The sequence below is a fragment of the Aptenodytes forsteri genome, unplaced genomic scaffold (assembly GCF_000699145.1).
Source record: "Aptenodytes forsteri isolate BGI_AS27 unplaced genomic scaffold, ASM69914v1 Scaffold137, whole genome shotgun sequence".
In the NCBI taxonomy this organism is placed as follows: Eukaryota; Metazoa; Chordata; class Aves; order Sphenisciformes; family Spheniscidae; genus Aptenodytes; species Aptenodytes forsteri.
Window position 1 is genome coordinate 5,575,462 of NW_008796221.1, and position 15,412 is coordinate 5,590,873.

Consider the following 15,412-nt stretch of genomic DNA (forward strand, 5'->3'; position numbering starts at 1 on the left):
ATTGAGGTATTAAAAAAAAAAAAAAAAAAAAAAAAAAAACCAAACCACAACCCACCACATCACCAAAACCAGAAACAGCACATTTTAATATTGAATGACTGAATGACCCTATAACAGTGTGACTTTGCTGAAGTTTTTTTGCTTGTTTTTTCCTTCTGATTGCAGCAAAGACAAGCAGAATTAGAAGCAGCACGGTTAGCAAAAGAAAAGGAGGAAGAAGAAGTTAGGCAACAAGCATTAGTAGCAAAAAAGGAAAAAGAGATACAGAAAAAAGCCATCAAGAAAGAAAGGCAAAAACTGAGAACGACATGCAAGGTATTTAAATATTATTATAGTGAAATACAGGTTATATCAGTGAAATGACTATGTTTGCTTAGATCAGACCCTATCACATGCTTGCTTGTTCTTATGGCTGGAGATGGGTACAGAAAGTGGGTTTACTAAAAAGCAAAATACTAAAACACATACTTACCATACAGTTTTGAGTTATGAGTAAAGCTGACCAAATAGGTCCAAACACAGCAGTGGCTGAAGAATGCTGTGTGTTAAGCCTTTGTCTGAAGGAACAGGACAACAAAGTTCAAGAACTTTGCAGAACATATATTTCTGCTTCCAGAACTGGAATTACTTTTCTGATAATGAGGCAGATTGTGTTAAAATGATGGAGGAGGTGGAAAAGCTTTGTGATCGCCTTGAGCTAGCAAGGTAAGCCTTCCTGCTGCTGATTCCTGCTCGTTTTGATACCCATCTTTCTACTAGCTATCCATTGTAACTTAATAATTTATTTTTAGTCTGCAATGCTTGAATGAAGCACTTACATCCACAACAAGGGAAGGAGGAAAGGCGGCTGTAGTAAAACAGGTAATTATGCCGAGTGTCAAATCAAAATAACAGAATAATTTGATTTGTGAAATCTACATGACTGAATTGAAGTAAGATACAATGTAGCTGCTGTGGCATCCTGCCTGTTAAACACAAAGACCTGAGCTTCGGAGTCCCCAGGCAGACTTGATCTCTGCTTCATTTTACACAGTGTGGTTCACGGCTGGTGAAATAACCAGGGCCAGCTGAGAAAAAAGGTACATGTTGTTAATTAGTAAAGGACACAAAACCTACCACTTGCACAGTATACAGGAACAGTAGAGGAATTTAATTTTGCCCAACAATGGGTAGCAATTACCTAGAGGGGAAGGAGGGCAGTCTTAACCTATTCTGTTACACAAGGAAGATCCTAGTCTAGGACCCGTGACCTGGGGCTAGATCCACAAAAGGACTTAAGTGCTGCAGGCTGTAGCCACTGGAAGGGCCAGTGGGTTGGATACCAAAGTATGGGAAAAGCAAGACACTTGTGATCAAGATTTACAAAACTCAGCAAGGATCTGCCTAAATTTGGCAGCAGGGAAAAGCCATTTGGACTAATAAGGCTGAACCCACATGCTGCAGAAAGAGTGAGGTGCTTTCTCTCATCTGCTTTGGATTCATAGCTGTGAACTTTCTTTCCTGGTGGGGAAGATTATCTGTCCCCATCCCAGGGTCAGGTTTACTCATCAGACAACTTAAGACTCAAATCCCTCTTGTTCTACAGGGAACTGAATCCAATTTCCCAGTCTCCAGGAGCATGTTCCAAACATGGGACAGTCACCTTTCTGTCTCTCTGTTAAAACTGTTCCACTTTTGCATTAATAAAAATTATCTATCAGATAACTTTCCTTTTGCCAGGAAGATTTTATTATGAGATAGACAGCAAGAAACCTATTTTGAGCATCCTGCCAACAGGCGTAAGTGCATAGCTTTTTTAATATTGCCAAGACTGGACTGGGCATACTCAGATACACTAAAGATACGTCACACCAGAGTCTCAAGATGTGATTACAGTTCACAAAGATGAGCGCTGGATAACTCAAGTTCTGCTGAATTGCTTGCTAACAAACTACACGTGGCCATCTAACCCTGAGTAAGCACTTAGTAACTAAAATCTGGGTTGTTGCAGTTAATGCTAACTTAGTACAACCACAGTAACTGAGAATTTCTGGCATCACCAGGCTTAGGTAGCAGTTAGGTTGGAAGATTTGGGAATCAGTGCATTCAACATGGATGTTCAACTGCCCTCACTAGTCACTTTAGGTTCTTAATACTTTTGTGGATCTGTCCCTGTAAGTCAGGTGTTAGCCTGGACATTCACGCTAGATTCGGAAGTTTTGCCTCAATCCTGGGAGTGTTTATTTAATTTCCTAGTGAACTTGTGATGGATTCCTGCTGTAGCTCCTAATCTGGGATGGCCAAATTTACACACAGGATGGAGGGAAATAATACTGGAGCAGATAAGCTCCTCCATTTCCTGATGTATAATATACAGAACAGAAAGTAAGCAAAATTCAAGGCTCAAAGCAATTCCAGAGAGAGGGGTTTGTGTCGCTGTAAAATATTTAAAATAAATAAATAAATAAATAATGCTTGTTTACAATCCTTCAGATAGAAGAAATAAATGAACAAATAAGGCGAGAGAAAGAAGAGGCAGAAGCTCGTATGCGTCAAGCAACAAAGAGTTCAGAAAAGTCAACCACTGGTGGTGGAGGGGGAAGCAAAAATTGGCCAGAAGATGATTTACAGTTGTTAATTAAAGCTGTGAACCTCTTCCCAGCAGGGACTAACTCAAGGTACTTCTCGGGTTTGGTGTTAAAAGCCCTACTAACCATTTTTAATTAAATAATAAGCATAATACGGCTTATTTTCAGACCATCCTAAGTATGATGTCAGTATAAGGACTCCCTAAACGTCCTCCTTTTCCTTGACTGTTGAGCAGCCTGTGGTTTGTCTTCTCTTAGTACCATGCTCTACGTGTCATTGGAGTTAGCTCTGGCTCTGTATCTTGCTTCCCCCCAAACTTGGGCCTCAGTCCATCAGCAAGATTGTGCTGAGGTGCATGTTTGCACAAGGCTTACTACAGGAGAGGCTCCAGTCATTAAAGCAGGAAACAAAACTGGCACAGTGACCGTGATGCAGCTGGGTAGGAATACAAGTGTGTAAGCTACTTACAGTGGCTCCACAATGAATGTGAGGCTGGTTTCTCCCCTACACAATAGGAGGAAAACAGCCAGAGATACAAGTTAAGTGGCCCAACTCTCTTTAGGGGAGAGCCAGGGGAAAAGGGAAAGGCTGGGCTTCACAGAAAAGCAGCCCTGGCAATCAGCTTACTAATAAGCTTCAAGAACAGGAGCATGCCTTAAATCCTGTTCTTTCCCAGGAGTGAAATGCCTTCTTCCACTTAGGATTTACAGATTTGAAGCCTCCATTACAAGATTTGGATGCTTACTCTTTAAAAAAAAAACAAGCTGTCATACTCTTTATGGAGATGATACCAGTACCTGTTTCTGCACCGCAGCTCGGCAGTCAAGAGTACTCATTGAGAACACAGGCCTAGATACGATCCTACTGTCTGATCAGGTGCAAATATTCCCCTCCGTTTTCTGAGAATGCACTAGGAATAATTTCGGGGCTAGGGTTGTTCCAGGTGTCTCCTGTTGAAGCCCCTTTACCTGATGTTTAGGTATTCTTTTTGGGGGTAGTGGAAACAGGGTTAGTAACTTCTCAGCCCTTTCAGTGCAGCCTGCAGTATTTAATGTCAGAGGTGTTTAGAGAATTCAGGAAAGCAACAGCTGAGCAGAGTTTTGAGGATTTGAGGTTTGCACTTACACACCTATATTCTACCCCATCCTTCTTCTGTATCAGAAGCCAAGAAGGTCACCTAAGCTGACTGAATTCTTAAGGGAAACTTCTGCATTTAGTGACGGAAAGCTTTCCAGGATATTTACCATGACAGTCTATATGTATTTAAGTATGATTAAACTTAAGAGTTGATATAAATGTGTACGGGAGCTTGAAAGTAGCTTATATGAAGATAAGCTATTATGTAATATGCTGGTTTACCCTTCCTGTTCTTGCTTTAGGTGGGAAGTTATTGCCAATTACATGAACTTGCACTCTACTACTGGAATAAAACGAACAGCAAAAGATGTCATCAATAAAGCAAAGAGCCTCCAAAAGCTTGGTATCTATATTACCTTATTTTTGTAATAAGATGGTCTGCATGCTTCTATACAGCTTGATTTTCGTTGAACAGCATTGTGTTTCTATTACGAGAAAATCCTCTGTACGTCCCCAACACAAATGTAGTTCAGATGGAAGATTTAGAGGAGCATTTATGTGACTCAGTATCTTCAGCCTAATAGCTATTGTGTAAGTCACCACCTCATCAGTGAATCTCAGGAATTCTTTTAATCTAACTTGATGCACAGATGTCTAGGCCATATACATTGCCTAGGCTCCTCTACACTCGGAGAGAGACAAACTGGCCTCTGAGCAAGCTCTCTACAAAGGAAGGCATCTAGAAAAATGAAATTGATGACGCTATAGAGATACTTTAAAAAGATGAATGGAATTCAGCAACAGACTCAGACACCTGAATTAATGTGGCTCATCTCCTCTTGTGGTAAATGGAGCCTAGAGAGCTGGCATACTGAGAGGAGGCTCTTGAGTACGTTCTTAAGGAAAACCAACATTCCAAAAAACAAAGTTTAAGAAGTTTCTCCATTCCAATACCTGCACAAGGAGGACCCAGGCTTTCCCCATGTTCCTGACTGCCCCTCTGACACGCTGGTACTCTGGGTAATTGCAAGTTTTGTGCCGCAGCCCTTACTTGAGAGAATAATCCCTTTTGATTTCAGTGAAGTTGCAGATTCAGGCTTAAGCTTACACGGAGAAAGTATTCATCTGAGCAGTATAAAGCAGGATAGGGGTTGGAGAGCCTGATACTTTGAGTAAAGCTTGTTGGACCCTGAAAGATTTTTTTTTTTTTTAATCTACCAACCTCCTTACCATCATTTTAAAGGAAGTAGGAATTAGGTTTTTTGATTATGTGATTATTAGTTTACAATAATCTGCTCTGCAATGTTTTTATTATTACATCCAGCTTTAATTTTGTTGCAATAATTATTCTATTCAATGTCTGTTGCTCATAGACCCTCATCAAAAAGATGATATAAACAAGAAAGCATTTGACAAATTTAAAAAAGAACATGGTGTGGTGCCTCAGATGGACAGTGCTGCCCCGTCGGAACGATTTGAAGGTAAAGGTGAAAAGGGAGCCCTTCTTGCAGAGTTGTCTCCCCTGTGTACCTTAGTAAGAAAGTAATCCAGAACTTACTTAAGACTTGCTTACAAACAAACTTATATAGCAAGTAAGAAAGTGATCCAGGCTCTGTTGCTGGATTTGAGGGTTTCTGGTACACACAGTACAAACCACAGTTAACTAAATAGTGACAGTTTGAAATACTTCCTGGTGAGGCAACAGGTTAAGTCTGATGCTGAGATTATCTGTTCCTCAGAGGGTGCTACCTTTTCAGTTAAGAGTAGGCCTGAGGGGATGCACTTGAAATACAGCATCATCCTACAGCTAAGCTTTGGTCTCCTGTTAAATTCCTCCCATCAAATTTTGCAGACACTTGCAGAAGGCTGTGTTTCCTTACTAAGCGTTCCTAACTGAAATGCAAAAGGAAAAGCTACATTGCTGCCCTAATGCTGTGGCTTCACAGGGCAGCTACAGTGATCTAACACCCAGCTGACAATGAAAGATGTTACCTTTAACTTCTCTGTACTTTATTTTAAGATCCCAGTCAGTTCCAGGGTTTGGGGTGGTTTTTTTTTTTCTTTCAGGTTTTTAATACTGGGTAGTCCTTAGGTCAAACTAGTTGTATCACAAAACTGCAAGGATTTTAAATCAACTATAACAGATTTTACAATGTTTTCTTAGGCTTATCTCATAGACTCCTTATTAATTTTTTTTTTCTTACTGTCATTTTTGCATTTAAAAAAAGGATCACCTTTAGATTCATCCCCTTGGACTACAGAAGAACAAAAGCTTTTAGAACAAGCATTGAAGACTTATCCAGTAAATACTCCCGAAAGATGGGAGAAAATAGCAGCAGCTGTTCCAGGCCGGTCAAAAAAAGACTGCATGAAGCGATATAAGGTAAGGTACCTCACCTCCTTCTAGGATTGTAATTAGCCCAGATCTTTGCTTTTACTGTTGGTTTCCCTACCAGAGACAGTACCTGACAACAGCAAACTAGCACAAGATGGAGCCTTAAGGAGAAACTTTTTTTTTTCGGTAACTCAACCCCAAAGGAGCAGTAAGGACTAAGTTTTCCTCAGTGAAAGTAGTGGCTCTGGAAGCTGGGAAGGGAAGTCTGTCTTGTGAAATCAGCCTTACAATTTGACAGCAAGCTCTTGTAGATGGTAAAGTCCTATCCCTAGCCTTTTGTACGTAAAGTTCCTGCTACAGAGGGATTAGATGAGCATTGACCTTCCATTAATTTATTTGTTTCTAAGAAATTGTTTTAAGGTATTAAACTGTCTAGATTCCTCACTATGTTGAGAGCTAGAGTGTTTCAGGCTGAATATATGTAGTGTTCAAAACCACAGCACTGTTAACAAGTTCCACATGTAGATAACTATCTTTTTTTTTTTCCCCCCCAACTCTCCAGGAACTCGTTGAAATGGTCAAGGCGAAGAAAGCTGCTCAAGAACAAGTGATGAATGCTACTAAAGTCAAGAAATGACTCTTACTGACAATCTTTGTTTTATAATAAAAATGCAAATACTGTACATGTTTTCATTCTGTCCTTAATTATACAGATACACAGGAATGGCTGGTTCTTGAGTTTTAATCTTCTCAAATACATTTCTCCAACTCAAAAGCTTTAAACAGGGGTGTAGTTGTTTGTTGGGGTTTTTGTTTGTTTGTTTTTAAAAGCTCAAACACACTGAAAGTTCTTGTTATTCACTACTCACGAAGCCAATACATGCCACTGCAGATTTTGTTATACTCTGGAAGTTGTTCAATTGGACCTGGAAGTTAAAGAAAGTTGGCCATGACACATGCTAAACTGATACCAATTGGTGTGGAGGGGTTATCGGAGGGTAAGGAAATTTATACAACATACCCACGGCTGCAACTGCAGGATGCTTATTGTAGATGTACTTTGTGCAAACTTCTCTAATAGTCTGGGCATCAATAGCCTAAAAGGGGTAAAGAGGCATCTTTGTTACCAATCCCATCTAAAAAAGTATTAAGAGACACTGATCTTAATTTTGTATAATCCAGGGGAAGAGGCAACAAAACAGTTGACAATTTTCTCAGTTGGAAATAGTCTAACTTCTGTATTGCTACTTCCCGTAGCAACTAAATTTCTGAAGGGCCTAATTGAAAAGTTGCAATGTGACTGCCACTTACTTCAATTCTTGCCTCAAGTTCTGGAATTGGGATTCGGCGCTTATAACACAGCATTTGTCTTCCAATGTCTTCACAGATTGGTGTGGATCCTAAAATAGGGGAAAATATGCTTCAGTTATCAGCATACAACTCCACTAGGAATAAAAAGCTCTCGTAAGTCTCACCATCAAGTTGTAGCAGCATATTTGTCTTTAGAAGATTTTTTGCTCGAGCTACTTCATTTTCTGTAACACTTGTGCAAAGTCTTATCCTGAAAAATAGTTTAAATCCAAAGGCATTAAAAACAGTAACCTGTAGCACAGAAGATTTCCTGTGATAGAGAGGTGCGTATACATTAGCACACCTACCAGGCACGTCTTTTCTGTAGACAGAGCTGGTAAGAGAATTTGGTATGGAAACAAGCCATAGGATGCAAAACAGCAGCATAAGAGTAGGGTTTTTTGGAAGCATACAAATATACCTAGGAGCAAGTTTTCCCCCTTAGAAGAGCTATATTTCATTTTATTAAATGAATATTTTGAGCCAAGTGTAGTCTATATTTGCTATCTTGAGAATAGCTGTTGCTAAGACAGTAGGAGCCAAACAATTAGAGGCAATTAGCCCAGAAGGCAATCCATTACGTCCTGGCTCTCGGTGAGATAGTGATATACCACATTGCATAAGGAACATTTCACTAGGACAGGGGAATGCATTAGATACCTTAACACATTCTTGTCACAGGAATAGTTCATACCTTCCCTGGTGCTAAGCTGCAGCAAACAGACAGCTAAAATGAGGCCATTTTTTCTCCACAAGTTGTTCACAAAGATCTCATAAAATAATAGTATATGAGAAGTGATCTACGTGATTAAAGAAACTCCTCATTTTCAAGTTTTCTTTCAACTTTTGTTTCAACTTCACCCACTTTAAATCAGTGCTCTTAAATAACATGTCTGTTTCTAATCACATCTGCAGTCCAAGCATTACAGTTACACCTATGGACATCTTTTCAATTCAGATTTAAGCCTTAGATGAATTAATATTATCTAGAATCCCAGGTTTCAAAAGTCCACATATAACAGCTCACCTACCTTACATCATTTCATTTCCCTACGCACTCACTAGAACTCTGTATAGCACCACCACCTGGTACGTCATGTGGGATAGCAACTGCAGAATGGGTAACTACTAATGTCTGTAGGTAATTGCACATTCATTATTCTCATTCATGAATATTTACTCTTCCAGTTGTCAAACACGCAGTTCATGGGCACTGGATAATGACTTAGTAGTATTCTAAAAGATTTGACGCATTTTCATAACTCCTGTCACTTGCAAGTCAAAAAAAAATCACTGCCATATTTTCTTGTACAAGGAATGCTATATATTAACTGCTATACATTAACTGCTATATATTAACTACAGTTACTATTTATTCTTCCAGGGCAGAAAAAGAAAACCAAACCTAAAGCTTAAGCTATTCACTCCAAATAAGGGTGCCAGAAACTGGCTGGGGGGGGGGTGAGTGTCAAAAGTTTAGAATTTGATACATTTGTTTTTTCTAGGCAAGCCTAAGCAGAGAAACAAAAATACTCTCTTTAAATTATTGCTATTTTTTTTAAATTGTACTCCTCCACTGAAAACAATCTTTTTAGAGAAAGAGTTGTTAGCTTACCATTCTCTCTGAACAAAGTGCACCATGTCCTGTATAGTGGATGGCTCACAGACCATATAGAGTCCCCACAGCCCTGTATCAGTGTAGCAGGTGTTGAAGGACTGGAAACTGTGACACAGGTTACCATGGCAGGCAATCTGAGCAAGTTTACTGGATAAATTCTGCTGAGGCAAAAGAAAAAGATATTATTTTAAGAAGTTTTTTGAAAGCCTACTTACTAGTCACCTCCATGGTCTCCTGTTTTCATTAAGGCAAAAGAAAAAGATATTATTTTATGAAGTTTTTTGAAAGCCTACTTAGTCACCTCCATGGTCTCCTGTTTTCATTTCAATAACAGAACATGCAGTAGTATCACAGGCTCCAGCAGAAGCTACGAGGTTAATTATCAGCTCTTCATCTCAACAGTTTCTTTCCTTGCATGTAACCTCATGTTTCCAAGTAACAGCCCAGATTTAAGCCAAAATCATAAAGCTACTTCGGTTCAAGAAAGGGACAGTTACTGATACCCACAGGTTCTGATGACACACACATATGAAACATCCTACTTTCCATGAGGGCTGGCAGACCTCAAGTCACCTCTATTTTGGTGGTTTAGAACCACTTCCTAATATTTTCCCAGATCTTGGGCAACAAATAATCTCAGACTCACGACTGGATCCCCTTCTCCCACTCCAAAAAAGGACCTTCAGAAATAGCCATGAAGTAGCAGTAACACCATCAGATGACAGGTTTGAACGGGTCTGTATTGGTACTACCCAATCAGAGAGATCTCACCAGCCTCATTAAGAGCAGGAAGGTGCTTGCAGGTTCACTCACCACGCCTCCTCCAAAGGAACGATCCCAATTACCTATCAGAGTATTCGCTACCATGAGTGGGATTGTATCTGGGTGCGACCAACCAGCTGCTTCAACAGCTATCGCAATGTGTGCCAAGGGCATCTTATCATCTCTTATACGAATCTGTGGGAACATATGAAAGTAGCTGTAGTACAACCTGTGCACAGTAATGTACACGGGAAGCTAAATATCAGGAGACAAGACATTTCCATTACATCTGGATTATAAAGCATGCACACAGAAAACAAAAAATTGAAGTGTATAAAGCTTTATTTAACATTGGCCTTAACTAGTCTTCCCTGTGGCAATTTCAGAGCACTTAGCCAACAGCAAGCCTAACGCCACGTATGTAGAGAGGGCATTACAAGTCATTTTATGACAACCAGCAGCAAGGAAAGCTGATGACTTTTCAAAATCCAAATAGAGCCGGCAATAGAATGCAGATGCCTCGGTTCTCTGCCATATCCTTTAAATTAGTGATTCCCAACAAGTGGAAATGGTCCAACACCATAGGCAAGAGGGTAAAAGGAAAGTAGCAGCAGGGGTAAGGGAGGTATTCCTCCAAGAACTGACGAAGCAGAAAAAGTGGCAGCAGTGAGGCTTGTCCAAGAAAGGTTGGCAAGTCCTGCTTTGGAAGGCAGCTACTCCGTTGCATTCACCAGGGGCAAGAAACCTTTTAATCTGCTGAGCCTGTGGCCGAGAAGTTTTCTCTCCTCAGCAGAGAGCATGTGTCAGTTGTGCTCACAGGGGATATAAAGGCCAGCTCAAAAAGCCATCTAACAGCTTACCTCACTACCTGTGAAGCTACAAGGTGGCAGGGGTGGCAGTCCTCCTTCTGGAGCCGATGGCAAGTTACCAAAGTGGCACTTTGCTAGGTCAAGTAGCTCATCATGAGAGACCCCTGAACAAAGATATTTCACATACTTTGTAATTGTTACTCTGTAAACAATTAATTTAAATTGTTGTGCAGTTTAAAGACGCAACCAAGCAGCAATTTATTGTTCCCCCCCTTTAATGCCACATTTTCAGATTCCTCACACCTCCCTGTTATACAGAGTAAGATCATGATTATCACCCTCCTTAATTCTCTTCAACCATCTTCTATTAATATTACACCAAATCAAGCTGTTTGCTCTCAATTTCAAGCCTCAATGTTATTTCCCTTTCTCTGCTTTCCTTGCTACTCCCCTTTTCACATTGAACCCCTTCTAGGCCCCTCTTTTCCTGCCCACAGGGAAGAATGACCTTGGCCTCCAATTCACTTCCAGTTACTGGTTTAAGAATGTTTCTGGAATATTACTGAGGGGAAAAAGGAACAAAAGTTCAAAGGGTATGAAGGCACAAAACATGCAGGGCTAACCATGAACTTCCAGGACCTACTGAACAATGGGTAATTCATCATGTTGTTCCCAGAAACTTAAAGGCTATGGTTTTAAGCATAGTTTCACATGATCCAGGGTGAATATCTCATACTAACCTCCAGCAGCAGCCAGGACCATTCTGGGTCCTTTGTAATGTGTTGTTATGTACTCCACCAAGTCATTACGGTTTATGGATCTAGAAACAGTCAAGGAAACATCACTACTGTGTCAGTAAAGTTTATTAGAGTAAGAAGAGCTAAATGTATAGAAAAATACAATATCAAAATAATTGTAAGTTCTGCCAATGCACAGAGCTCTGCATAGAGGCAGAAAGCTAAAATAAGGGTGGCTTCCTAAAAAGGAAATAGGAACTTGATATATTTTGCCTTTCAAAGCTCTTGTAGCTTCCTGAGAAAGAATAAGAATTACAACTCAGTCAGGTGGAGACAGGATCCACTTATGATCTCATGCCACTTTGAAAACAGCACATTTAGCAGTCTCCTGGTCTGCACTGGTATAAACAAATGCTGACAGAGCAGTGCAAACACAGTTGTATTTACGATAATGCCCAACACCTGACCGATGGTAAAAAGGAGCATTTCCAATTTTGTGTCAGATGCATTTTTAACAAACAGGAGAAAAATACGGCAAATAATGAAGACATGGAGTAGACATCTGAAGCTCACATACCCTTTGATGCCTGCATACAGGGCAATTAAGGCAATAGGGGAATTCTTACAGTTATATCCAGTGCAGTTTCAGCTACCTTCCAGGTAAAAATGAAAACTGACGCTGTTCCCTATGTTTTCAGATGAGTCTCTTCAATATATAAAAGTTACCACACAATTAAAGACAGCCACAAATTTGGACATACTTGATGTTTTCAGTGGGTCCTAAAATTGTCCGTCCTAGGGCTGTCTTCTGATAGGCTGTAGCATGAAGGTAATCAAAGACAACTTCTTGTAAATTGGTTTCAACCTCTTGCATCTCTCGAAGTATAACTCCTCGCTCACGCTCAATCTCTGCTTCTCCCAGGGTACTGTTCTGTATTATGTCAGCAAGAATTTCCACAGCTAATTGAAAATAGAGATGGGAATGGAAAGGATATTTTCAGACTACCAAAAAAATCTGGTTCCAAAAGTAAAACCCACCGCAAAGACCAAGTGGCCCAAGATTTGCTAATAAGATTTGCAAGGGGACAAAAGACTTGCTCTGCAGGAAGGGGGAAGTCCAAAAGGTATTTTCTTTTGGGAATCTAAAGACAAAAATGTTTCAAATATCAACTTCCCTGCTGGCACTCTCCTTTCCAAACCTGCATTCTCACATTCCTGTGAAGTTCAAGAAAGGACTTTTCACCCGGGAAGGAAGGGACTATTACACTGCAAAAGCACCATTCTGTGTTGTCTCATCGGGAGCTGGATAAGCACTTCATTCTTTGCTGCTTTTCTGATGAATGAAAGCAGTTACCTCTTGGTAAGTCTTTCGAAAAAGCCTTTGCGTAATACACGGTTTGCTCCCTGGATGTATACGCATTCAGATGAGCTCCCATGTTCTCAATCTCTAGTTCAAGGTCTAACTGAGATCTCTTTTTTGTTCCCTGAAATAAAACAGTAAGAAAATCAAACTAGACCCTTTAATTCACCTACTCATCATTACTACTTCTTGTCTGGAAAAGTCAAGGTCAAGAGAAAGAAAAAGTCTTCTGGAAAGAAAACTGGCATACTAATCTCTCCAAGCTTGAAAGTCAGATATAAATCCTACTATGCTCCCAAATGAAAATAAAAAGCTGGCAAAAGGTGGACTATGTGTCTTCTAAGACTATTACAAGAAGTTAAAAGTGAGTTAAAATTAGACCTGTGTTACTAAACTATAGTTGTGTATCAGCTACACAGAACTAGGACTTTAGCTTCATTTTCTAATAGAAACCAAAGTCTAAGTTGTCAGCTTTTTTTTTTTCTCTTCTCAATTTCGAAAATTTATTTATACAATTCTGACAAAGTTCTTATCATTGATCTTTAAAGATAAATAACTTTAAAATCCATTGTAAACTTCTACATCCATACTCATACTCACCTTGAAAGCCATATGCTCAAGGAAGTGAGCAGTTCCATTGTTCTTCTCATTTTCATACCTGCTTCCAGCATCAATCCAAAGCCCAACCTCATTGGGGAAAAAAAAAAGAAGTCATTTTACCAGCTAACAATGCAGCTTTGCTGTTTTTGTGTATGAACTACACTTAGATTTTCAAGACCTATTTTTAAATGTTTTTTTCCTTAAACAAAGCAGGTTTTCAGGAAAAAGAAAATTTTGATCCTCACAAAAAATCTAATCACAAATCATTTACAAAAGCCTTATATTTCCTAGCTTGTTTCAGGAATAATTGTTAATAAACATTGAAAGAATGCAATTTAGTTCCACAAGGAAATGAACAAACATGAACAGTTACAAAAAAATCTTTCCTTTACAAGTTACCTACTGTGCACGTTGAGAGTCCAGAGTCTTCAGAAGCTACTTGCAAGCCGTTTTCCAGGGGACTCACCCTAGTTTCAGGAACGTTTAAGATTACTTCTGTTGCTGCTTTGGAAGCTCTGAGCCTGCCTGTTCCAACATGCACACACTGTAAGGAAAAAGCATCAGTCACACTCAGATTGTTAAGTTATATCCTAGGATGCTCTTCTGAAAAATATATTCCTGAACTTAAACATTAAGTTTGTGGATCTTTTTTAAAACATGCATTTAAAAGGAAAAAAATCAGCACTGATTTATTCACCGCTACTTCGCATCAGGGATGCATTAACCTGACTCAGAAGAAAAACATAAGGCATGTCCAAAGAAGGGCAATGAAGCTGGTGAAGGATCTAGAGCACAAGTCTTATAAGGAGTGGATGATGGAATTGGGGTTGTTTAGCCTGGAGAAAAGGAGGCTGAAGGGAGACCTCATCGCTCTCTACAACTCCCTGAAAGGAGGTTGTAGTGAGGTGGGTGTCGGTCTCTTCTCCCAAGTAACTAGCGATAGGACAAGGGGAAATGGCCTCAGGTTGCGCCAGGGGAGGTTTAGATTGGATATTAGGAAAGATTTCTTCACCAAAAGGGTTATCAAGCATTGGAACAGGCTGCCCAGGGAAGTGGCGGAGCGACCATCCCTGGAGGTATTTAAAAGACATGTAGATGTGGTGCTTAGGGACATGGTTTAGTGGTGGACTTGGCAGTGTAGGGTTTGCGGTTGGACTTGATGATCTTAAGGGTCTTTTTCAACCTAAACGATTCTATGATTCTATGAAATGATCTGACAGAAAAGCATGTTACTATCATCAGCCAGCCACCCCGAGAGCCACACTTGTTTCCCAGTTCTGCCAGCGAGAGCCTGCAGGACCTTGAATATATCCTCTAACATCTGGAATTCTTTTGGGTACCTGCTTTCTAAAGTGAAGTGAGATATAGCCCGAGGGCCTATGTCCAGGACTGCAAATCACAGTCACCCATTGTTCAGAATAGGGATAGATATTGAAATTGCCACCTTTCATACAATCACCTGGCAGTTAAAGCACAGAATTAAAGTTAAAGCACACATTAAATCAGAATGGGGTAGAAAAGAAGGGAAGATTGAGGTTAAAAAAATTTATTGCACTTTTTCAACATCAAGAAATTTAAATATGTATCCCAAATGCGTACTTCAAGCAATAAGCTATTCCAAAAAAATTTAAATGTATCAAATAAAAAAAGATTTCCCTCACCATGTAACTGCCCTAAACAAGGAGCTCCTCCTTACACTGAGGAGCGCAAAACCAGCTGCCATGTTCTAACTGCCTGACCAGCGCAAACTAATCACTTCCATGGATCTACTGGCTGTGTTCCTGTTTGTTCAGCCCAGGCTGCTGCCAGCCTGCTCTGCTGCCAGACACACTGCTTGCTGTCCTCCTGTACCCCCAGGCCTCTTCCACAGAGCTGCCAGACAGTTCCCAGCCTGGGCTGCTTCAAGGGATCATTTTCACTGCTAGTGTGCATTACAGGGAAGGAAAAACCTGTGTTTGAAAACAAAATCTCCCTCTCCTGTTTTTAGAAAGAAAAGCTTAGGTTTCAAACTGGGAGGATTGAGGTGCTGGAGCGTGTGCAGAGAAGGGCAACGAGGCTGGTGAGGGGTCTGCAGAACAAGTCTTATGAGGAGCAGCTGAGGGAACTGGGGTTGTTTAGCCTGGAGAAAAGGAGGCTGAAGGGAGACCTCATCGCTCTCTACAACTACCTGAAAGGAGGTTGTAGCGAGGTGGGTGT

The 15,412-nt window shown here is 40.2% G+C and overlaps 2 protein-coding genes across 2 annotated transcripts in view; one reads left to right on the forward strand and one right to left on the reverse strand.

Annotated features, from left to right (window-relative positions):
• The window catches only part of DNAJC2 (DnaJ heat shock protein family (Hsp40) member C2), a 20,270-nt gene extending 13,605 nt beyond the window's left edge, over positions 1-6,665 (forward strand). The window contains exons 10-17 of the mRNA XM_009289061.2: positions 166-315; positions 617-705; positions 792-861; positions 2,473-2,657; positions 3,948-4,048; positions 5,019-5,126; positions 5,874-6,028; positions 6,543-6,665. Coding sequence (XP_009287336.2) covers positions 166-315; positions 617-705; positions 792-861; positions 2,473-2,657; positions 3,948-4,048; positions 5,019-5,126; positions 5,874-6,028; positions 6,543-6,617 — 933 coding nt within the window. The 3' untranslated portion in view covers positions 6,618-6,665. The remainder of the gene's footprint in view (positions 1-165; positions 316-616; positions 706-791; positions 862-2,472; positions 2,658-3,947; positions 4,049-5,018; positions 5,127-5,873; positions 6,029-6,542) is intronic.
• Positions 6,666-6,777: 112 nt separating this feature from the next.
• The window catches only part of PMPCB (peptidase, mitochondrial processing beta subunit), a 28,505-nt gene continuing 19,870 nt past the window's right edge, over positions 6,778-15,412 (reverse strand). The window contains exons 2-13 of the mRNA XM_009289100.2: positions 13,620-13,760; positions 13,217-13,303; positions 12,611-12,740; positions 12,018-12,216; positions 11,260-11,339; positions 10,571-10,683; positions 9,762-9,905; positions 8,946-9,109; positions 7,456-7,541; positions 7,292-7,380; positions 7,002-7,077; positions 6,778-6,906 (exon numbers count right to left, since the gene is read on the reverse strand). Of these exons, the coding sequence (XP_009287375.1) occupies positions 6,842-6,906; positions 7,002-7,077; positions 7,292-7,380; positions 7,456-7,541; positions 8,946-9,109; positions 9,762-9,905; positions 10,571-10,683; positions 11,260-11,339; positions 12,018-12,216; positions 12,611-12,740; positions 13,217-13,303; positions 13,620-13,760 (1,374 nt within the window). The 3' untranslated portion in view covers positions 6,778-6,841. The remainder of the gene's footprint in view (positions 6,907-7,001; positions 7,078-7,291; positions 7,381-7,455; positions 7,542-8,945; positions 9,110-9,761; positions 9,906-10,570; positions 10,684-11,259; positions 11,340-12,017; positions 12,217-12,610; positions 12,741-13,216; positions 13,304-13,619; positions 13,761-15,412) is intronic.